We start from the raw sequence: 21,856 nt of genomic DNA, 5'->3' as shown, positions 1-21,856 counted from the left end.
AACTAGACCACAGGGAGACATTAAGCAAAATTCAGACTCTGGAAAACTACCAAACAAGCATCCTGATTTCTTCAACAAATAAACTAAAACAAGGAAAAAAAAAGATGGAAAATACAGCAGGGGAACTTATGAATGAAAAAACTTTAAAAAAAAAAAGACTTATTATGATGTATAGACTTCGGATTCTGATTTAAATAAAATGGCTATTCTGGGCATGGTGGCACATGCCTGTGATCCCAGTGGCTTGGGAGGCTGAGGCAGGAGGATCTTGAGTTCAAAGCCAACCTTAGCAACAGTGAGGCGCTAAACAACTCAGTGAGAACCTATCTCTAAAGAAGATACAAAATAGGGCTGGAGATGTGGCTCAGTGGTCCAGTGCTCCTGAGTTCAATCCCTGGTACTGCCCCACCCTTCCCCTGCCAAAATGGTTATGAAGGTGTGTGAGTAAGCATCTAAACCTTTACATAAAGAAATTATGACATTTATAAGACAATTGGTGGACATCCCAAGATGTACAAAGTATTTGATTAGAGGGTTCTATCTATTTTTTTGTATGTTCAAAATTCTTACTAGAACATTCAAAAATAACTTAAAGAGAGGGGAAGAGAGTGAGCATGTAGCTAAACAACACCCCCCACTGGCTGCACTCTGCAGGTATCACTGTGCCGGCTGCTCAGGACTGTGTTTCCACTCACCTTATTCTGTTTCAGAGCACTTTTCTCTTTCATGTGGGGACAATCTTTCCCAGTGACAATGGCCTTAATGTCTGCAACAGGAACTGATAAATGGTGGGAATTAGCATCTGGAATCTGATGCTGCAGGCTGGTCAGTGCTTGCCTCAGGGCTGGAAGGGAAGCCCTGGGCAGAGTGCCAGGGAGCTGCAGATCCCAGACTTGAAGGGCTCTAGTGCCTCAGGAAGAGTGGCTGTGGACCATGGCCTCGCAGTGTTCCCTCCTCCTTGGTCACTTTCCATAGACCATGGTTTAGTGAGGCTGTCTCATTGGGCATCACTGTGGGGCTCCTGGTTTAATTCCCAAGGAGAGGGGCCTTGGACACTTCACAGAATGAAGGTGACAATGCCATCAGAGCGAAGGTCAGTGGCAGCTGAAGACTGGGCTAACTGCCCACCAGCCATTCTTGACCACCCATGCAGACCTCTAGGAGGGTGACCATCATTACCATTTTACAGAAACACCCAAAGCAGAGGGGAGAGTTAACTTGCAATTAATCAGAATTAATCACTAATTAGGGGGAGAGCCAGGATCTAAATTCAGGCTGTCCAGCACCAGAGCGTTTTACAACCTACAGGGCATGTTCACATCTGTGACCTCATCAATTTCCCAAACAACCAGAGAGGTGGGCCAGGCAGGTGATCTCTGGCAGATAAGGAAACAGGTTCTGAGCGAGCTTGGGCCCAAGAACAGACCTCAAATAGCCAGGACTAGAGTTCAGGTCTGCTGTCAAGTCTAGCTACTACAACACATCAGCAGAGAAATGAACCTACTTTTCTCCTGCAGGGATTCAAATGTCACCTCTCCTTGAGGGTTGTCATCCAAGTCACCGTAGTGCAGGACCTTGTGGTTCAGTGCTAATCGGCAGTACCAGAACCGTTCTGGAATACAAGGAAACCAAGCCGGTGGACTGGGACAGTACTGGGAAAGGCCTGGGCCCACAAAAGACAGAAGGACGACTGGCCTGCCTGCTCCCTCCAGGGGCCACCAGGCAGCCTCCTCCTGGCCGCAGGGAGTCTGTGGGTGAGGACCAGCCCAGTGTTCCTGTCTCCTCACCTTGCCTTCGGCGATTCCCTATCTTTCGGAAGCTGCTGCCCTCACAGAGCCTGTTCAGGCGCTGCTGCTTGATCAGCTCAAGGATCTCAGGCTGGATCTTCTCCCTCAGCTCCCTAGGGTGGACATGCACTGAGTGAGGAGAAGGTCATGGGGATGGTGGTGCTCCTGAGGGCACAGCTGGCAGCTGCCCCTTCCCTCCCAGGCTCCTCCAGGACAGCACTTACACAATCGGCGGGGACTGGAAGTCATCCTGACTCATCCTCTCAGATTGGCGCAGTCTTAGAATCTCAGAGTAGCTTAGGCTACGCAGTTTGCTCTTGAACTGATCCAAGGAGTTGGGTTTGGAGGGCAAAGCTCGCGTGATCTGCTCTCGGACGACCTGCATAACCTGAGAGGAAAGAAGGCAGCAACTCATGCCACTGCTCTGATAAACGGACAGGCTCTCCTCAGCTCCTGAGTCCCTAGTCCTAGAGATACCTGCTGGGTGACTTTCTAAGAGACACCCTTTAGTGGCTACTCAGGTCAAGTGACAGATGGTTAAATGGAAGGCAAGCACGGTGCCTGGCACACCGTGGTGTGCGGATGGTCTGGCTGCCCCACTGGGTGTGCGGATGGGAAAGCTGTGGGGAAGAATAGGGCACATCGCAGCAGTGGCTGGTGCTGGGTGGTGGAATCATAGGTGATGTTTGCTTCTTTATACTTTTCTATTTTTTAAATGAGATGATTAACTTTAAAACCCTCATCTCCTAGAGTGTCAGCATGCAAGGGCCTGGCACAGTGCCAGGAGTGGGCACCCCGAAAGCACCAAGGGACGATTATCAATTAAAACCCATGATGCCCAGAGGATGCCTGTGGCCTCCTGACCTCTCTCTACATCGGCAGTTCAACAGCAACCACACGCAGTCCGTGATAAGCCACAGCTGTTCTGCTATGCTAATTTTCCTGCCCCCAGCCAAGGGAGATAGGCGGGGCAGGTGCTGGCTTCACTGGGCAAATGAGGGCCTTGGGCACTAAGACTCCCACTCAAGGTCACAGAGGAAGTCACAACCAGATGAGACCCAGGCTCTCCAACACCTCAGTGTTGTGACTCAGCACTGCAGACAAAGCTGGTTTTCTCTCTCAGGGGTTCCCCAGGCACTGGCCAGCTGTCAGAGAACACTGAGTGATAATCTTGCATGGGCCTCAGAGCAGCTTGGTGACACTGACCTTGTTGAAGTCCTCTGCTGTTGCCCTCATCTCTTTCCAGGTCTTGTTCAACAGCTGGATGCAGATTCCAAAGAGCTCTTCAAATGCTCGGTCATGGGTAAAGAACATTGGGTGGTAGTCATTGCGCCCTTCGTTTGCTGCAGGAGAGTAACAAAGGCCGAAGGCTATGTCCATGGGGCCTGGGAAGCTCACATCCAGAAGCTTTGGTTCTCTGCACCAAAGTTCCAAAGAACCAGAGCAGATCAAGAACCAAGGCTGCCAGGGAGCACGGGTGGGTCTTTCTCCCTCCCTAGCTTTCTTCTCCAGGCTGCTTTTCCTGGTTTCCTCTATCCTGTTAGGGCCCAGCTACCTCTGAAACACAGTGCTGCACCTTCTGATTACACCTCAAATTACCAGCTTAAACAAAGCAATGACCATGATTTCCACAAAGATAAGATGGATGACCAGCTCAGGTAGTAATTTAAAATACCCCAAGGTTGTCCAGGCCACTGACATCTAACTGTTGACAACCTGCAGTCTCAAAAGGTTCCTGGCTAAAGGAGGAGAGGAAGCTGCAGAGACTTACGTAGTTCCCCAACCTGCAGGATTTCACAGAGCATTTTGGTGAGCTCGATGGCACTACGGCCAAATGGGCATTCATGTTTGTCTTCTCGGCTGCTGTTCTCCAAGACAATCTGTGGGGAAGACACAAAGAAGGATTAGGGAGGTGAGGGAGGAAGACAAGAGATGGGCACTGGGAGCAAGGCCAACTCCTGCCACCTTTACCCGGATGTAGGTGTCCTGGTGGACTTTAGCCAAGTACAGCATGTTGTCCAAGGCCAGCATTCCAGGAGGAGTCTGGGTAAAGTCCAAGGCTGGGTTGATATGGTTCTGGAGAAACAGAGACAACTGATCTAAGACTCAGTAGTGCTCCCATGTGTGCAAAGACCTTAAGGGAAGCCCTATGCTCTCCCTCTGTCTGCTGCCAGCACCTCATGCTTTCTACCTTGGTCCTAGCTCTTTTTGCATTCCCATCTCTGTGACTGAACTGGGAGCTCTCAAAGAGCTGGACTGTGGCTGCCTCATCGTGCATCCCAGGGCCTAGCTGCTGCCAGGCACTGAGCAGGTTTGCAGCAAATCCATAAACCAACTCCACCCTACAGTCATGTTCTACCATAAAATTGTCATGATAGCTTTGCAAAGAACCTAGCTGTTTAGGGAACAGGTCCCCATTCTACCCACTGCGGCGGATCTCCTGGGCCCACCCCCTGATGAATGTGTTTCACGGGGCCAAAACTTGCAAACTTGTTACTACCAAAGCAAACCAAACATCAAGACCCAAGGCTACCATTATGAAGGAAGATTTATCAGCCTGTCTAGATGGACCTTCTGACTTCCTGTCAGAGGGGAAAGCCTACCATCCTCTATTCTTTACTTACAGTAAATCCCAACATTTTGTAGTCCTTGGTGTACATGGCTTTGCGTTTTTCAGTCCCACTCCCAGGAACATTGCTAGGGTCAGATTCAGCATCAAACGCAATCCTCCTTAGTTCAAATATAATATCCCTTTGAGCCTGACAGGTGAAGAGACAATCAGCAAGTGAGTCAGTCAGCCAAGGGAAGGAAGAAGGGAAGAGTGGGGCAGGCTATCCAGAGCCAAACTCTGGCCCCAATCAATCTCTTGGGAGGCATTGCCTCTACCCCAGCAGAAATAGGCAAGGCCCAGAGACTCCCTTAGTAGGCAAACATCACACTACTTTTCAGGGAAGATAAAGACCACACATAGTACCTGGCACAGACCAAAGGGATGCACAGCAGGGGTAAGAAAACAGCACTTCTAAGCAGGAAGGCACTATCCCACTTAGCACCTGCCTGGTCATTAGGGTCCATCTTGGTCATCATCCTTTCTTCCAGAAGGTTAAAGGTCAGGACTTGAAGGACATAGAGCTGATGGGCCATCTCTGTTTTGATTGGGCGGTTCCCTCGGATCACATGCTAGAAAAGGCAAAGGCAGAGAGCAGGGGGCTGAACTGTCTCTGTTTCTGAAGAAGTGCCATAGACATGCTGGTGAAAACAGTGCACCGCAGGGAACGAGCTTCCTCCGACACCCAGGGACTGCGTGTTCTGGAAGGAGGCACAGTGTGAAAGGGCTGGAGTCAGGCACCTGAGGGAGGCTGAGGGCGCCCGCCCTTCCTCTGTACTCCGTCCACGGCGAGGTGGAATGGAGGGCAGAGCTGCACCTGCTTCAACTGTGCCTGCCATGGGTCCACCCATCAGCTTAGAAGATGGGGCCTCAGGGATGGACCCTACTAAGTCCAGGGCAACAGACAGGTCATGGAAAAAGGGTCACTTTTTCCTTAAAAAATGTATGTTTTCATGGCTTCACCCAGTAGAGAAGCTTTAGGAAGATCACTTTCTTCAAATGCTATTGCGACTATATGAGGAGCATCCACCTTTGTCCAAATCCTTACACTGCCCTGTCCCCTCCTTTCTCTCTCACACCTGTGCCCCTGTCCCATTATCTGTGTATGTCCTGCTCCTGTATCCCCCCCATCAGGTCCTTTGTCCTCCTCTGTCCTGCCCCTCGGTGGCCCCACCCTCCCCTCATGATCCCATGCCCGCCCCACTTCAGGTGCCCTCATTCTGTCCGCCTGTCTTTCTCTCGCAGGTGTGTCCGCCTGTCTGCCTCTCACCATCCTGTTCTCCAACCACGAAACCCTCCCTTTCCTCCTGGCTCCCTGTACCTTCCCGCTCCCCCACTCTGTCTCATCCTGTCACTGGGGTTCTTTCTGGTTCACATGAGCCTCTGTCAAGTTTCCCACATCCCTCCTCTTCAGGGTCTCTTCTCAGCAGCCCTGTCTCCAGAGCTGTGCTGTCCAAAGTGCTGGTTATTTATATTTAAATCAGTTAGAACCTATTTAGATTAACAATTCTTTGTCTCCTCAGCCACTGTGGCTAGTGGCTGCCCGGCAGGTGCCCTTCTCCAGAGGTCTCTAATTCTAGACACCTATCTTTCCAAGCTCCTGACACTTTAGGTCAGTTCTCTGTAGAGCTTGCTCTGGCTCTAGATTAATCTCCATAGACCTCTGCAGTCCAACTGTGGCCACTAGGCAACAAGTGGCCGTTGAACACCTGACAGGTAGCTAGTCCAAGCCATGTGTTATGTCAAATGAGAACCACAACTTGAAAACTTAGTATGAAAAAAAATGTAAAATATGTCATTAATAATGGTTTATATTCATTACACGTTGAAATGATGTTTGGGGTATCTTAGGTTAAATAAACTATATCATTAAGCTTAATTTTCCCTATTCCTTTCTTCTTTGCCAAACTGGGATCAAACACAGGGTCTTGAAAGTAGTAGGCAAGTGCTCACCACTAAGCTATATCCCCAGCTCTTTTTAAATTCTTTCATTTTGAGACAGGGTCTCCCTAAGTTGCCCAGGCTGGCCTTGAACTTGTGATCCTCCTGTCTTAGCCTCCAAGTGACTGGGATCTATAGGCATATGCCACTATACTCAGTTTTCCTTACTCCATTTCTGGGGGCAGTGGGGTGGGGGGGCTGGGAATTGAACCCAGGGGCACTTAACCACTGAGCCACATCTGCAGCTCATTTGTAAGTTACGTTTTTTATTATTTATTTTGAGACAAGATTTTGCTAAGTTGCTTAGGGCCTCACTAAGTTGCTGAGGCTGGCTTTCAATCTGTGATCCTCCTGCCTCGGCCTCCTGGGCCACTGGGAATATAGGTGTGCTCCACTGTGCATGGCATCCCTTACTCCTTTTTTAATGTTGTAACCAAAACATTTAAAATTAAATATATGGATAAACTTTATTTCCACCAGCTGGGCTGCTCTAGACCTCTTCCCTAGCTGTGACTCTGTGCTTTCTTCCTCATCTAGATGGTGCTATCCAGTAGAGTTGCCATAATCAGAGTATGAGTATTTAAATTTAATTGAAATTACAATTGCACATTCATTTCCTAGCCACATTAGACTCATTTCAAGTGCCAAGTGGCTACCATTTTGGACAGCAGTTCCATAAACTAGAGCAGGTGCCAATGCAGTTGAGCCAAGTCTTGTCTCACCCTCCCTCTGAACTGGGGACTCCTTCTAGCCCTCTGTCTCCCCAGAATGCCTGTGCCCAACTGTCTCCTTCTCTGCTCTCATGGCCTGGACTCTCTGCCCTGCCTCTGCCGTTTCTTACCCCCTCCACGCCTCTTCTGCTCACTGAACCTTTTCTTTACTGTTCCCTCTTGCTACTACCCTGATTTCTCCGGCTCTTGGTTTTCATTCACTTTAATCCCCTTTCTCAAACTAAAGAGACACCATGATGGTTAATTACTCTAGCCAGCGAAGGTCTGGGGAAGTACAGCTGTAGCTTTGGAGGTCTTGTCTGAAGGCTTACTCGGCTCACTCTACTGCCAAACTATCTAAATCCCTGGGCTTCAGTGAGCATGCATTAACCATTTCCTGGCAGGTCATTTAAGTCCTGATGCTGAATCATCTTCTGTAGTGGAATTTTTGCTTGTTCACAAGATTTGTCCAGAAATGAGCTGATTTTCTAAGCCTATTCAGGAAAAGAAGACTCAAACATAATTAATTTCCCGGGAGGGGCACCCTCAACCCCACATGAAGACGAGGGTGCCTGGAGAGCTGCTCAGAAGTGCTGCCAGCCATGCATGAGCACCTGTGCACTCCCAGTCACTTGGGGGCTGCATTCCAGTATTAGCTGGAGCCCTTCCTCCTGGGCTGGTGGCTGGGCTTTGACAGTAGGGAGGAGCAAGTTCTGCAAGGTGAAGTTTGTAGACTACAAGTTCAAAACAGCTGACTGCTCCTCTTCATAGGTGCTCAGGGCTTACTTCCTCAATTCCATCTCCCTTGCATCCTGTTCTGCCCATAGAGTGGAGGCTTACCAAGTGCCAGACACCCTGCTGAGCACATGTATGTCTGTGTCTATGTGTGGACATGCGCATCTCATTTAGTCCTTGCATCCAGATGAGCAAATTAAAGCCCAGAGAAGCGAAGTGAACTGTTCAAGATCAAAGAAGACTGGAAAATCACAGAGCAGGGGCTGATCAATTCCAATGTCCATGTTCAGCATTATTTTTTTAACACTTGACTCCTGAGTTTTCCTTTATTCCTTTCACTGTGGTCTCTTGTTTTTGATAACTAATAGAATTGTTTCCTTTTAATCTAGATCCCTGGCTCTCCTTCCCAGCTCCCGGCTCCCCTACTACCCACTCTGTCCTCCTGCACCTGACATCACCACCACAGTAACAGCACAGGACCCTCCTTCCAGCACCCTGCCTGGCAATTCCTTCTCTCCTCTCCTCTCTTCTTCCCCCCTCAGGAAACAACACATCTCTTCCTTGTGGTCTTTCTAAAATGCAAACCGGCTCTCTTGCCACTAAGTAAATCCCCTCAATTGTCCCTAGACTAAGGCCTTCCTTGATCTGGTCCCTATGCTGTTTGCCCTCGCCTGCGCTCAGTCACATAGTGCGTGATTCCAGATGGAATCCTGTTCTTCCTGGTGTGCCTACTTGTCCTCCAGGGCTTACCCAAAGACACTCCTCCCTCTAAAGGCTTCCTGACACGCTGAATCTAGGTGAGGATTCATTGTTCCTGTTGTCCTCTCCAAGACCACAAATCTCTATAGAAGCACTGACCACATCGTGCTACCATCACTGTTTTTCCTACTGACCAAAGATCTTTGACAGCATGCAGTCTTATTCATCTCATCAGTGCCCTACATGATTCAGGCTTATAATCAGTGTGAATTGCTTTCCTCTTTTTTTTTTTCTTCTTTCTTTTGTGGGGATTGAACCCAGGGCTGCTCTACCACTAAGCTACATCCCCAGATCTTTTTATTTTGAGACAGGGTCTCAGTAAGTTGCCCAGGCTGGTCTTAAACTTGCAAACTTTCTGTCTTGGCCTCCCAAGTAACTGGGACTCTAGGTGTGTGCCACCACACCCAATTATTGTGCCTATTTTAACATACACCCTCTGATGAACATTCTGGAGTTGTAACAAGTAGTCAAGCAGTAGAGCTGGCCTTAGTCTCTTCTTGAAGTGCTGGAATTTCTAGTGGGATGGCTTCTCAGAGACAATTCTGCTTACAGAGGATTATATGAAAATCTTAACAGTTTAAGAACAGTGTAGTGGGCTGGGGATATAGCTCAGTGGTAGAGTGCTTGCCTAGCATGCATAAGGCCCTAGGTTTGATCCCTAGCATGATAGAAAAAAGTGTTATGGTTTAGATATTAAGTGTTTCCCCAAAGCCCAAGTATGAGACAATGCAAAGAAGTTTAGAGGTGAAATGATTGAGTTATGAGTATTTTAACGGGATCAATACAATAGTCTCCAGATGTGGATTAAGTGGATGGTAACTGCAGGCAGGTAGGGTGTGGCTGGAGAGGTGGCTCCCTGGAGGTATGCCTTTGGGGTATACATTTTGTCCTTGCTGAGCTGAGTGCTCTCTCCCTGCTGAACTTCTTTCCTCTGCTACTTCCTTCCACCATGATTTCTGCCACACCTTGAGCCTCTGGGGATGGAGTGGGCTGTCTAGGAACAAGACCTCCGAAACTGTGAGTCCCCAAATAAACTTTTCTTCCTTTAAAATTGTTCTTGTCAGGTCTTTTGGTCAGAGCAGCAAAAAAGATGACGAAAACAAAAGGTTTAATATCTATTAAGTTCCCTCTGTGTACCCTAATACACAACAGTGATTTTAATAATAATAATAACTGGGCTGGGAATGTGGCTCAGGCGGTAGCGGGCTCGAGTTCGATCCCCAGCACCACATACCAACAAAGATGTTGTGTCCGCCGAGAACTAAGAAATAAATATTTAAAAAAATTCTCTCTCTCTCTCTCTCTCTCTCCCCTCTCACTCTCTCTTTAAAAAAAAATAATAACTATAATGATAGTTATAATTGCTATTAATAGTAACAAAATGTGTTTAGGGACTTACATTCAGGATTATGGATCGAAGGTGCTTCTGTGCAAATGCATTGGCCATATCCTGTGGGAAAAAATAAGCAAATGTAAGGAAAGATGGCATGCACACATGTGTGATTAGTAACCAGAGGAAGGTAATGTCAGCTTTTCTTTTCCCCTTTCTTAAAGTTTTCTTCCCTTTCCAACAAAATGTGGGTGAGAAGAAAATCTACTGACCATCAAATGTATCTTACACTCTATCAAGAACCACCCTCCCTTTTTAATGAGTGCAAATCAATTCAAATAGAATTTTCCACCTAATGGCACAATCAACCACATGTCTTCACAGAAGGACATGGACGATGAGACACTGTGTTACAAGAATGCTGGGCAATGGACATTGCACAGAGCACGAGCAGCATGATAGTTCCCGAACTACAGGCATCATTGCAGGCCACTGCCCAAGCTGGACAGGACTCTGCAGAAGCACCGACTCCAGACTGAGCAAAAGGCTAGCCCCAGCCTCTCCTCCAGCTCCCCAACAGTCAGGGCTGGGGATGGGTGCCCCAAAACAGACAGTAACCCATCGCTTCTCTCTTACTTAGAGAGCAATGTGCTCTCATAGTAGGTTCATTTACCTTTTTAAAAAATTATTATATTTGGCTTAGATTTTGACAGTGATGATTTGCTTATTTCGCATGCCCAGGAAATAAAGTATCCTACACAAATGAACCTTCCAGGGAGCAAAATCTTAAGGGTTTATTATTTTACCATTCTTATGCAAATCTTTAAGAATATATACATTCTTTATTCTGAAGAGCCTACAATGGTTATAATTTAATCTTTGCCAAGGACTTGGCTTCATCAAAAAGAACAGTGATTATTCTCTGCTATGACACTGTATCACCCTGAAGAGCTATTGAAATGTGAAGCTATTTTCCCCTAAACAAAATGGTCCCAGATTACAATGCTTTTAATTTTCCTGACAGCTTTTCACAATAGTGCCGTTCCTCCTTCCAATGTCAGCCATCACTTCTTCCCAATGTTAATTAGTATGATTTCACTTTCTAAGCTGCTGCCTTCACTTAATTTTATAGATAATTCTAAGTCAAGGAGATGAACACCTCTCCTGTGGTATAGTATCTATGATCTCTGTCATTTTCCCTCAAGCTGAAAGGCCTTCCTCTTTCCTTTCCAATTTGTACTCATGACCCAGATGACTGACACCGCCAGGAGCTCTACGTTTTACTTTGCATGCCTTGAGCACGTACTGCTGGCAGAGAGGAGCGTGGCCTAGAAACTTCCTTGGTATCTATAGGAGGTCAGTTGAGATTTAACCTTGCTGTGGTCAGTAACAGACTGTGGCCAGGAGCTGGAGTACAAGCCTCACACCAAAGCCTCTCCTTGACGCTAGGGAAGGAAGCACTCATTGTCTTTGGTATCTCGTAAAGCTGGCCTCTCGAAGCTTCCCTCTAACCAAGACATGAGCATGTGGGATCCCTTTTGTCAATTAAGTCTTCTTGAATTCCCCAAAGCATGTGGATTGACCTTCACCCTTTTGCTATAGCAAATTAGGAGGCGATGCTTCCATGGCATCCTCTGGGTGAAAGTCACAAGCTTTTTTTTTTTTATTTTACTTTTTAAATATTTTTACTTGTAGATGGACATAATATCTTTACTTTATTTGTTTATTTATATTTATTTAGTGCTACAGATGGAACCCAGTGCCTCACACATGCTAGGCAAGTGCTCTACCACTGTGTTACAATCCCAGCTCTTTAAAAAAAAAAAAAGATTTTTAGTTGTACATAGACACAATGCCTTTATTTTATATTTATGTGGCACAGACTACTTTTGAATCTGACCTTCCTTTGCTGACCACAGAATGTGCAAAGCAAATCACAAAGGAAAAACTGGACCTCACTCCCTGGGGCAGACCTGCCTTCAATCCTTCCTATGATGCTGAGCGTCCTTGGGTCCTGACAAAGGAGACTTACAGCTTTCAACCTTTCCCTAGGCCTTGGCATAGCCTGAACATCCTGATCCGCCCATAAGATTCCTGCCCAGCTTTGACCTCCCCACCTGGAAGACAGCCAGGGTCCCTTCCACACAGCGGTGCTACTTACAGTGACAGGCAGGTCTAGAGGATTAAGGTGCTTGTCCTGCCGGCAGAAAGCAAAAAGCACAGAGAGAAGCAGACAAATGAGCTTCAGCTTACATTCAAACGAGGAGGACTCAGGAGGAGGAGTTTAACAGAGCCACACCATCCAGGACAGATAGGACAGACAGAACCACAGATGTTTCTGCTCCTCCCGCTATAATCTATCAAGAGTTTGGCTATTCCACTTGGACTTTCCTTTATGGAGCCCATGATATTGACAGAAAACTAAAAAGCCTTAGTTCTGTACACAAGTTGGGCATTTATCAGAGAGACCTAGAATGTTAAGGGTTGGAAGGGCCCTCAGAGATCATTTAATCTGGCCATTTCATCTTACAGGAAGAGAAAATGAGACCCAGAGAAGTTAAAACATTTGCTCAACAAAAGGCAGGAAAAGTAGTTGTCTCAGGCCCCTTGACTCTTAGGTAAGTGCCTGTTCTACTGCCCGGATGACAGCAGGTTCTCTCATTGTATAACAGGTGTCTGCATAATGACATCCTTATGAGGTAAACGCGCGGCTGCTGCTGCTCTGCTATAGGGGAGGAAATAGAGAGGCAGTGTGATTTGCCTACTGTCACACAGCTAAGCAACAAGGAAAGAGAGACATATAGGATTTGGTACAGAGGACCTTTAAACAGAAAACTTGGTGCTAAGTTCCATTTGTTTGAGACTCCTCAGAACTCAACAGAAGTGCCAAGAGGGTCTTGACTTTCCTTATTCTTGATCCTCTATCCCAGAAGTTAGCAAACTAGGGCTATACCAGGCGTGTTACACGCCTGTCTGTGTAAATAAGGTTTCACTGAAGACAGCCACACCATTCATTTACCTGCCCCTATGGCTACTGTGGCTACAAAGGCCAGGCTGGACAGCTACCACAGAGAATGTATGGTCCATGAAGTGGGAAATATTTACTCTGGCCCTTTAGAAGAAAAGTTTTCAGGCCCTGCTGTGATCTAAGACCCAGCTCCTTTCCCCTCCTGGTGCCTTCCCAGGGCTTACTTAGCCAAGCCACCCTGCTGGGCTCTGACCACAGAAAGTTAGGGGAAATGGTTGCATTTCTGTTGTCTAGAGAGCAAAGACTGGATAGAGTGAGGATTCTCTCAGAAAAGCCCAAATGGAAAGTTTGGAAAGGCAGCCACAGACCTGTCGCTTGTCCTCAGGAGCCTTCAGAAAAAGTGCGTTAATCAGTGCGATGGCGTAGGTCTGAATCTCCTGGTTGGAGCTGTGTCAATGGAAAAAAGAAGCAGAGGGAGATTAGAAGAGCAAGATCATACTCACATATGGTCCAACACAATCACTTGCAGACTGCAAACAAATCTCTACCTGGGGCTGAGTTTCAAAGGCATTTAAACTGGGCATATCCATGATCCAGCAAAAGAAATTTATGCAAAACAGTAATCAAAACTTATTGATCAGGTGTTTTACTAGAGAACTATTAAAAATCAAAGAATGTTAAGCAATCCAAATATTTCCAATAGCAACTCTGTTTTATATAAATGAATCCTGAGTAGTTACTAAAAATCATGCATTTGGATAAAGATTCTTTTTTTGGTCTTTTTTTAAAAAATTAATTCATATAATGGTTTAGAGGGTTGTTTGGCTGTTGCCTTATAGCACTACAGATTGAACCCACAGACACTCTACCACTGAGCCACATCCCCAAGCCTTTTAAACTCTTTTTATTTTGAGACAGGGTCTCACTAAATTGCTAAGGCTGGCCTTGAACTTGTGGCTACTGTGGTTACTGCCTTAGCCTCCTGAGTCACTGGAATTATAGGAATGCGCCACTATTGTCCAGCAAAAGTATTTTCTTAACCTTGAATTCAGGGATCCGCTTAGAGACTATAAACCCCAGAATGGCACAGAAATTATTCTATGCATTTAAGTAAATATATGATACTTTTTCCAAAGAGAGAAGAGTCCATAGTTGGTATTAGATTTTCAATGGTGTCTGGAATGTAAAAAAGTTTTAGAATTATCCTTTCAAAAGAATCTTTGACATGGAAAAATGTTCAAGATATTATTTGTTTAAAAAAAATTACCAAGGTACACATAATATGCGTAGTAAGACCCCAATTTTATTAAAAATATGGAAAGAAATAAACCTAGAGGAATATTTAGTACTTAACAGTGGTTATGTCAGGAGTGGGATGGTTGGCCAAAAATGTACTTTATTGTGCTTTTCTAAAGTGTGACTACAAACTTATCCTACTTTATTAAAAAAAAAAAAAAAAAAAAAACTTGGGCTGGGATGTGGCTCAACTGGTAGCGTGCTCGCCTGGCATGCGCGTGGCGCTGGGTTCGATCCTCAGCACCACATACAAACAAAGATGCTGTGTCCGCCGAAAACTAAAAAATAAATATTAAAAAATTGTCTCTCTCTCTCTCTCTCTTTCTCAAACAAACAAACAAACAAACAACAAACTATACCCATTTTTGGAATCTCATAATCCCGACACTTGACATCCCCTGCCACGTTGTGGAAGCATCCTGTGGCTCTTTTTCCAGTGGGGCTCATGGGCTTCCTGGTTAGGCAGGGACATCTCAGGACTCTAATGGAGGGCACTAAGTGGCCCCTGCCCAAACAGCAGAACACAAATGTGCTGATTATCAGCCATGGGCTGAAAGTGGTCATGACATATCTCTAACAAGTGCCATAGTCCTCTTTCATCCTCAGGGAGGGAATTGGGGATGTCCCCAAATCACACACAAAGAAACAGAATGGTAGGTTCAAGGTCACCAGAAAATCAGAACTTGATCCAGTGCCCTTCATGTTCCCTCCCCCTAATCAACCTGTTGGCTCTTCAGGTATGAAAGTTAAAACTGAAAAATTCCTTAAAAGTGACAAGGTAGAATGAGAAGTGCAAAGAAATCACTGTGCTTTTGTTTTACTTGGATTAGGAAGGAAACATGGGTCAGGAGCATAACTGAGTAAAGACGGGGCTGCTGTACACTCCCAGTGGGGAACCATGCCTCCATCGGGGTACAGGGAGTCTGCAGCATTACCCCCCTGGCATTGGGAAGTCCAGCCCCCTTCCACTGTGTAGCCTGGATCAAACTGCAGAAAAGGAACGGAGAGCAAAGAAACGGACCTCCCAAAGGTTCATTTGCCATCTGGTTTTATTATCTAACAAAATGTTTTAGGATGTAAAAAGCCTCTTAAAAAAAACAAACAAAAGCAAAACACCCTGAATTTATTGAATACCTAAGATGTGCTGACCTTAATACTAGGCCTTTTAAAAATCTCCTGTGTCCTCACAGTCTGGGAGATGGGGACTCTAATCTAGAGATGAGGAAACTGAGGCCAAAAGAGACTAACTAGGTAATTTGCTGAAGGCAGAGACCTTTAGGCCGCAGAACGTGGTGGATCTTTACTGGTTCCTGAAGTCACACCTTGTTCTTTCAGCAAGCATTTACCCAACAAATACTGAGCTTCTACTTAAATCAAAGCCAGGGACACAAAAATGATCAGTCCTTGTTCTCATAAAGCTCCAAAAAAAAGCAGATAATAGGGCTGGGGATGTGGCTCAAGCAGTAGCGCGCTCGCCTGGCATGCGTGCGGCCTGGGTTCGATCCTCAGCACCACATACCAACAAAGATGTTGTGTCCGCCAAAAACTAAAAATAAATATTTAAATATTTTTTTTAAAAAAGAAAGCAGATAATAAAGACACATATATTACATATAAATATAACTATCATAGGTATGAACAGAGCCCGTTAGGTCCACAGGAGAAGCAGCATGTAATTCTGTCTGGTCCCTAGGTGGTCCCCAGGGGAGACTGGGAGAAGCTCCACTGTGGCCTTGTGGGGCAAGGAGTTCAGACAAGCGCATGATGTGATCAGGCTTGGATCATGAGGGGAATCTGACAGTCCTGTGGAAGAGGTGATGGATGAAGGATGCGCACAGCTTGGAAGACATGAAAAGCAGAGGTGGCACTAGAAGACAACAGAGGAGGGACGAGAACAAACAAGTGGGAAGAGGCAGGGTGGGGTCTCTTACACCTGCAGGTGCGAGATGAGCTGTCCCACGGTGATTTCCTCTGCTATCTTCTGGTACAAACTTTGGCTGTTCAAGACCATGCTCTCCAGGATGGCCAGGGACCTCTGAAGGATTGACACATCCACCATGGGCTGGCTCACGTACCCTGCAATCTAGACCCAGAGAGGAGCAAATCAGTTGGGAAGCTCAGGACCCAGGAGAGCTGAACAGCAGAGCTGAGCCGCTGAGGCACCTTCCTTGGGCATGCCTGTATTTGGGCTGCTGTAGCCAGGTGGACAGTTGTATCTGGTTTATGGTACCCTGGCCAATGTGCCAGCATTCCCTAGGCATGAATATCTTAATGGCAGATTATAGTAGTCACTCAATTATGTTTCCTCAAAATCTAAGAGCTCAATCCTTTTCTTCAAAACAAGGAATTAGGTGTGAGAAAGCTGAGCAAGTTGAGTGTGGAAAACTATAAAGATTTACTGATGCTGGGATCTCATTTTATCTCATCTACTCTACTTCTGACATATACTTTCCCCTATACACATTCAGAACATCACAGACTTTGAGAGGCAGAAAGGACCTTGAAGTCTTTTAATCTAATACCTCTTTTCAACCTCCATTATAATATCCTTGACACATGGTCATTTCACTTTTGCTCAAATGCCTCCAGTGTTTGGAAGTTCCCAGTGTCCCAAGCCAATAATGGGGGAAATTCTAGGTCAGCGGATATATTATTCATTGGCTGTAGTTCAGTTTTCTGAATTGACACTGACCCCTGTGGTAGAAGAAAGGAGGGTAAAACCGGAAGTACTCCCCTTCTACCCACAGTCTTCAATCTGACAATCCAAACAGGCTAGCTTGCAGATTTGTAAATAGAAGGCAAGTTTGCAAATGAAATGCACATTTTCTTTTTCAAAGAGAAGGGAGAACCCAGAGGGAGAGGGTAAGAACACTCGGACAGCACCAGTAAACTGGTTGGTTTATTCTGAGTCTCAATGACAACCAATTCTACTTGGACCATATTCAGTTCTGAGATGCTGGCCCCCTTTTCAACGCAGGCCCTGAGAATACACAGCCCTTGACTTGCAATGATTCAAAGTATGATTTTTCAATTTTTCAATGGTGCAAAAGTGATATGCATTCAAAAGAAGTAAACTTTGAACTTTGATCTTTCCCTGGGCTAGCAATGACAGTACTCTCTCTCTCTCATAGCACCGGGCAATGGAAGCAAGTTGCCACAGCTTCCAGTCAGTCACATGATCATTAGGTAAATAACTAAATCTTTACAGTGTACTGTGTTGCTAGATTCTGATATTCAGCAGATTCAGCATATTAAGCGCATTTTGGCTTTATAATATTTTCAACTTACAAAGGGCTCATCAGGTTGGGACCCATTGTGAGTTGAGGAACATGGTGTAAATTTATGAGGAGTCAAAAAAAGATCAGAGTTTGATGATGAAAAAAATCTGGCCACAGGGAATACAAAGCTGATCCTCACCATAGTGTAGAGGCTGTACTGCCTGTATCTCCCCTTAAGCCCAGAGGATAACTGGCAACTGAGGGAGAAGAGAGAGACAGGATTTTGGAGGCCTCACCTGCTTAATAAAGGTGATTGAAACCATGTCCCAGGAGACAATGCCATGGTCCATGAGCTCTAAGAAGGCAGTCAGGGTGAATGCCAGCATCTCACTGTAGCTGAGACATGTGCAACACACACACACACACACAAAATAATACAAAGATTCAGATCCGGAACACAAGTGTGAAGGCAGGCACAAAAGGGACAGATTTCAATGTAAACACCCCAGGGAAAATCAGCTGAAGGAGCTGTAACTGCCTGCATGCACACCCAGCCAGATGTGGAGCAGAGTCAGCCCAGGTCTCTATCATCAGGGGAGAAAGTGTAGCTGGGTGACTGGGCTTGCCTTCTCTGTGTTGCTTCATCTCAGGGACACAGAATCACTCATCTATTTCCCAAAACAAAAAAAAGACATCAGGTCTTATGTCCCATGTTAACCTTCAGGCCAAAAAGCAGCAGGGTGCAAGAGAAAGAGCCCAAGGCCTGGACGTGGGTTCAGTGCCTGCTTAACAATTTACTAACATGGACATTTTATTTTCTCAAAGTTCAACTCTGTCCTCTGTAAAACTGAGTTTGGCTCCCAGGGTTGTGGTGAAGGCAGCGGATACTGTACACAGAGCGTTACAGTAGTGCTGGAACAGAGTAAGGACTCAACTGTTCTTTCTTTTGTCTCTCCTTACACATTTAATCCCCCATGCACCTGTACAGCGATCTCTAGTTAGCAAACCATCTTCCCGTTTACCAGGCATGTTCAGACACATTAACCCTAATACTCCTCAGACTGCTATCGGAAGGCAGGCGTTATCCCCATTTTGAAGAGGTGGAAATTAAGGCTGGTCTACCCTCTACTCTCAGGAGGCTGCAGAACTCCTGCGTCAGTGCTTACGGCAGCCGAAGGCTTTAGGACTCTAACGCAGCTGGAAGATGAAGACTTACAACAAATACCTATGATTAGTCTCTCAGTTTGACAAGGAATTTCAGAAGCTGATCCATCGCCTGAGAGAAGATTTCTGACTCCCTGTATGCCAACTCAGGCTCCGCAGGCTTAGCTGGAAACCCAAGCATCTGTCCTTCACTGCTGATCACAGGCATGGCTCCCCACACATCTGCCTAACTCTGGAGGACTGTAAAGATCTCGTGGGGAGGCGGAGTTCTGGATCTCCTGCTCCCTAGGAAAGTGTGGCAGGAGATGGCTAATGGTAGGGGAAAGCTGTGGCAGACATGAAGGAAGGCGGTGTGCTTGCGTTCTCACATGAGGACAGGGTGGTAGGTGACTGGAGAAGGAGGGAGGCAGGCAGAGGGCTGTTAAAACAGTCGTCCATCCTGGGAGACAAGGGGCAGTCTGGTCTGATCACTACCCCTCATTAAGCCAAGCATGTCCCATACATTAGCAGGTCTGTCATGGGCAGATCTCTTCCTTCTTGGCTTCTGTGGTCTCTGTTTTGACAGTCCCTTGGCATAGTACCGTTTTGTACTGTTACTTAATTTGTGAGAGCACAGCCAGGTCTGAGATGTAGGATCACAACAGTGACTCAGCCCTCTCTGTGTGGACTCTAGTGTCCAGAACACTGCTCTGTGTGCAGAGGTGGTGGTAAACTCTTACCTCACTCAGTAAAATGAGAACAGGAGGCCCTGCAGTGTGGTAAAGCCTCTGAAATCCCTTGGAAGACGATAGTGATAATACTCACTGAGACAAGAGCTTGGTTCCACTTTCCACGAGCCTCGTCAGCACAACAATGCCATCCATGTTGATGAACTCAGTGGCAAAAGTCACGTCAGCCGAGAGCTTGGCCAGTTCCTTCATGGCATCCAGCCGGGTCTCCATGCTGGATGACTGGGTCCTCTCCATCAGCTGGCGTGCAGCCCGGGACTAGGGGACCAGGGACAAAATACATGCCATCTGCTCCTTGTGGCAGGTGAGTGCTCTGTGGAGAGCTCACAGGGGCTTTTCTGTAGACATCTGAGCCCCCAGCAGAGTTAGTTTTTCACACTGCTGAATATATGTTCACAGGATCAGCCAGGGAGTTCCAGCATGCAGCAAGCCGAGACCAATCTGCAGTTAACTGTGCCTTTTCTGTACCACCTTGGTCTATGGATTTTTAAACAAAAACAGCCCTACCAAGGAAATACAGAAAGATCTGGGAGATCTACTTACTATGGCAAGATGCAAGAGAAACAGACACTGGTTTAATAGGAGTTTTCTGTTAATTAATGTTGTCAAAGAGCAGAAGAGGTTTCTCGGAGGAACTAACTCCCTGTCACTGGAAGCAATTGATGAGAACCTGGACGACCATCTGTCAGATATGTTATAGAAGGAACTCGCACACTGGGTGGTGAACTGATCTGATGATCTTTAAGGTCTCTTTTAATCCTAAAATGTGATGAGCCTGATATTTTTTCTTAAAAAACTTTGCCTCAAAGTCCATGATCATTCCCCACAGTAACAGTCCTAGGAAAACAAAGAATCCAAGGAGTCCGATACCAACAACTTCAAAACAGCTTTGGAAAATGATGCCGGTGAAGACACCACTCTCTCCGCCACACCAACTTTTCTTAGTGGGACCTGCCTTCTTGCCACCAGCCACAGTTCAATCCCTCTTCTCCGTGAGCTCACCCCTTTCCTTGTGCTCGACTTAACAAGTTCACAGTCTCACCTCATCATTCTATATTTTTAAAATCTAACCTTCTCTGCTGGGAAGGAAGAGTCTGGGGAGCCAATACGCCCCCAGTCCTTTCCCTCACGCTGTTAAGCAAGTGACTGAAGCCCAGCTAGAGTCAAGCCCTTCTCCCTCCCCTTGCCTCTCCTCTCGTACTGTTGAAGAGGGCCCAGAGCAGCACAGCGCTCTCAGTGACACACAAATCCTCCAAATCCTACGGTAGAGAGAATGCGCTCCACAAGAAAAGGTCACAGGATAGAGCAATTTGAAGAGCACTGGTCTGCATCACACTTAGAAACTTCCAACCCAAATGTCAATTTTCCTCCAGAGACAGCATTTCTGGGCTCCTGCTCCAGAGAGATGAGCTTCTGGGAAAGTCAACTATTCCATGTGAGGTCTGTAAAATGCTTTGGTACTTCCAGAAAAGTAACTCCCAAACTGTCATGTTCAATTAGCAGAGTTTAGGAGGGGAGAATGAAGTTCTTAAGCTGAGAAGAGCTCAGGAGAGAAGGCAGAAAATCTTGACGGTGAAAAAACCAGCCCAGAGTTACACAGGGAAAGAGCCAGCTGGGACTACTTTTTAGCTGTGTGACAAGTGGCAAGTTATTTAATCTAAGTCCTCATGTCCCTGTCTGCAAAATAGGCCAATCTCATTGCTATTAGGATTAAATAACATACACAAACCATTATCAAAATATAGGCATTCAGTGTTCGGTGGTCTCCCTTCACACACCCCCCTCCTCTCAGGTGGATGAGGCTCTCCCTCACCGTGAAAACAGGCTCCCTCACACCCTTAATTTCCTGGAAGCCCTTCTACAAATGTGACCAAAGCTGCCTCCCTGGGAGGTCTTTTTTGTGGGACTGGCACTCAGAGTGGTTCCCTGCAACTGGGTTTTAGGTCCTCAGTGTCCTGATGTAGGAAGGTCCTGTTCTGTTAATTACCCACTCCTTCCTGCATCTTCAATCTTCCTCTCTCCCATCTTAACACCATCTCAAGGACACAAAAAACTGCAAAGGAAATCAACAGCCTCAAAGGGTCAGAAAGGTGGAGAACTAGGTATATGGGGTCCAAAGTAGGAGAGAGATCTACCACTAGATCTTTGTCAAACTATGATTTCTGAAACATATTAACCTTTTACCTGTTTTTTGAAAAGCATGTCTTTTTGACTCCACATCCTCCTTGAGTTACTGCCTTCTCCAGCTACTTCCTTTTAAAACCAAGCCTTTTAATACAGCAGTGACTCCAGGTCTTAACCTTCTTACCTTTTATTCAGTCCACTAATCTGGCCACCAGCTCTTCCCAGCAGAACTGTTTCTCACTTCTTTTTTTAAACTCGGTATTGAAAAACCCAGGAGTGCTTAATCACTGCCCTTTTATATTTTGTTCTGAGACAGGATCTTGCTAAATTGCTTAAGGCCTTGCTGAGTTGATGAGGCTGGTCTCGAACTTGTGATCCTCCTGCCTCTACCTCCTGAGCTGCTGGAATTATAGGCGTATGCCAGCAAACCTGGCCGGAACAGTTTCATGAAGATCTTATGTGCGCTTGACCTCCCAGGTCTGTTCTCA

General features: G+C 46.2%; 1 protein-coding gene across 7 annotated transcripts in view; it reads right to left on the bottom strand.

The window, feature by feature from the left end:
* Elmo2 (engulfment and cell motility 2) overlaps positions 1 to 21,856 on the bottom strand; it is a 39,470-nt gene that overhangs the window by 3,787 nt on the left and 13,827 nt on the right. For 3 of the 7 annotated variants that reach the window (XM_040275117.2, XM_021726351.3, XM_078052046.1), the window contains 15 exons: positions 19,321 to 19,502; positions 17,649 to 17,748; positions 16,066 to 16,217; positions 13,207 to 13,285; positions 12,032 to 12,067; positions 9,940 to 9,990; positions 4,845 to 4,967; positions 4,412 to 4,546; positions 3,759 to 3,863; positions 3,559 to 3,667; positions 2,994 to 3,130; positions 2,012 to 2,175; positions 1,788 to 1,900; positions 1,505 to 1,612; positions 696 to 778 (listed from right to left, as the gene is read on the bottom strand). In XM_040275117.2, the coding sequence (XP_040131051.1) occupies positions 696 to 778; positions 1,505 to 1,612; positions 1,788 to 1,900; positions 2,012 to 2,175; positions 2,994 to 3,130; positions 3,559 to 3,667; positions 3,759 to 3,863; positions 4,412 to 4,546; positions 4,845 to 4,967; positions 9,940 to 9,990; positions 12,032 to 12,067; positions 13,207 to 13,285; positions 16,066 to 16,217; positions 17,649 to 17,748; positions 19,321 to 19,502 (1,677 nt within the window). Of the gene's footprint in view, positions 1 to 695; positions 779 to 1,504; positions 1,613 to 1,787; positions 1,901 to 2,011; positions 2,176 to 2,993; positions 3,131 to 3,558; positions 3,668 to 3,758; positions 3,864 to 4,411; positions 4,547 to 4,844; positions 4,968 to 9,939; positions 9,991 to 12,031; positions 12,068 to 13,206; positions 13,286 to 16,065; positions 16,218 to 17,648; positions 17,749 to 19,320; positions 19,503 to 21,856 lie in introns of those variants that run through there. The other 4 variants (XM_040275114.2, XM_040275116.2, XM_040275115.2 and 1 more) reach the window with 4 other exon arrangements.

The sequence above is a fragment of the Ictidomys tridecemlineatus genome, chromosome 5 (assembly GCF_052094955.1).
Source record: "Ictidomys tridecemlineatus isolate mIctTri1 chromosome 5, mIctTri1.hap1, whole genome shotgun sequence".
NCBI classification, from domain to species: Eukaryota; Metazoa; Chordata; class Mammalia; order Rodentia; family Sciuridae; genus Ictidomys; species Ictidomys tridecemlineatus.
Note: the sequence above shows the minus strand (reverse complement) of the source record. Positions and strands in the feature narration are given on the sequence as shown.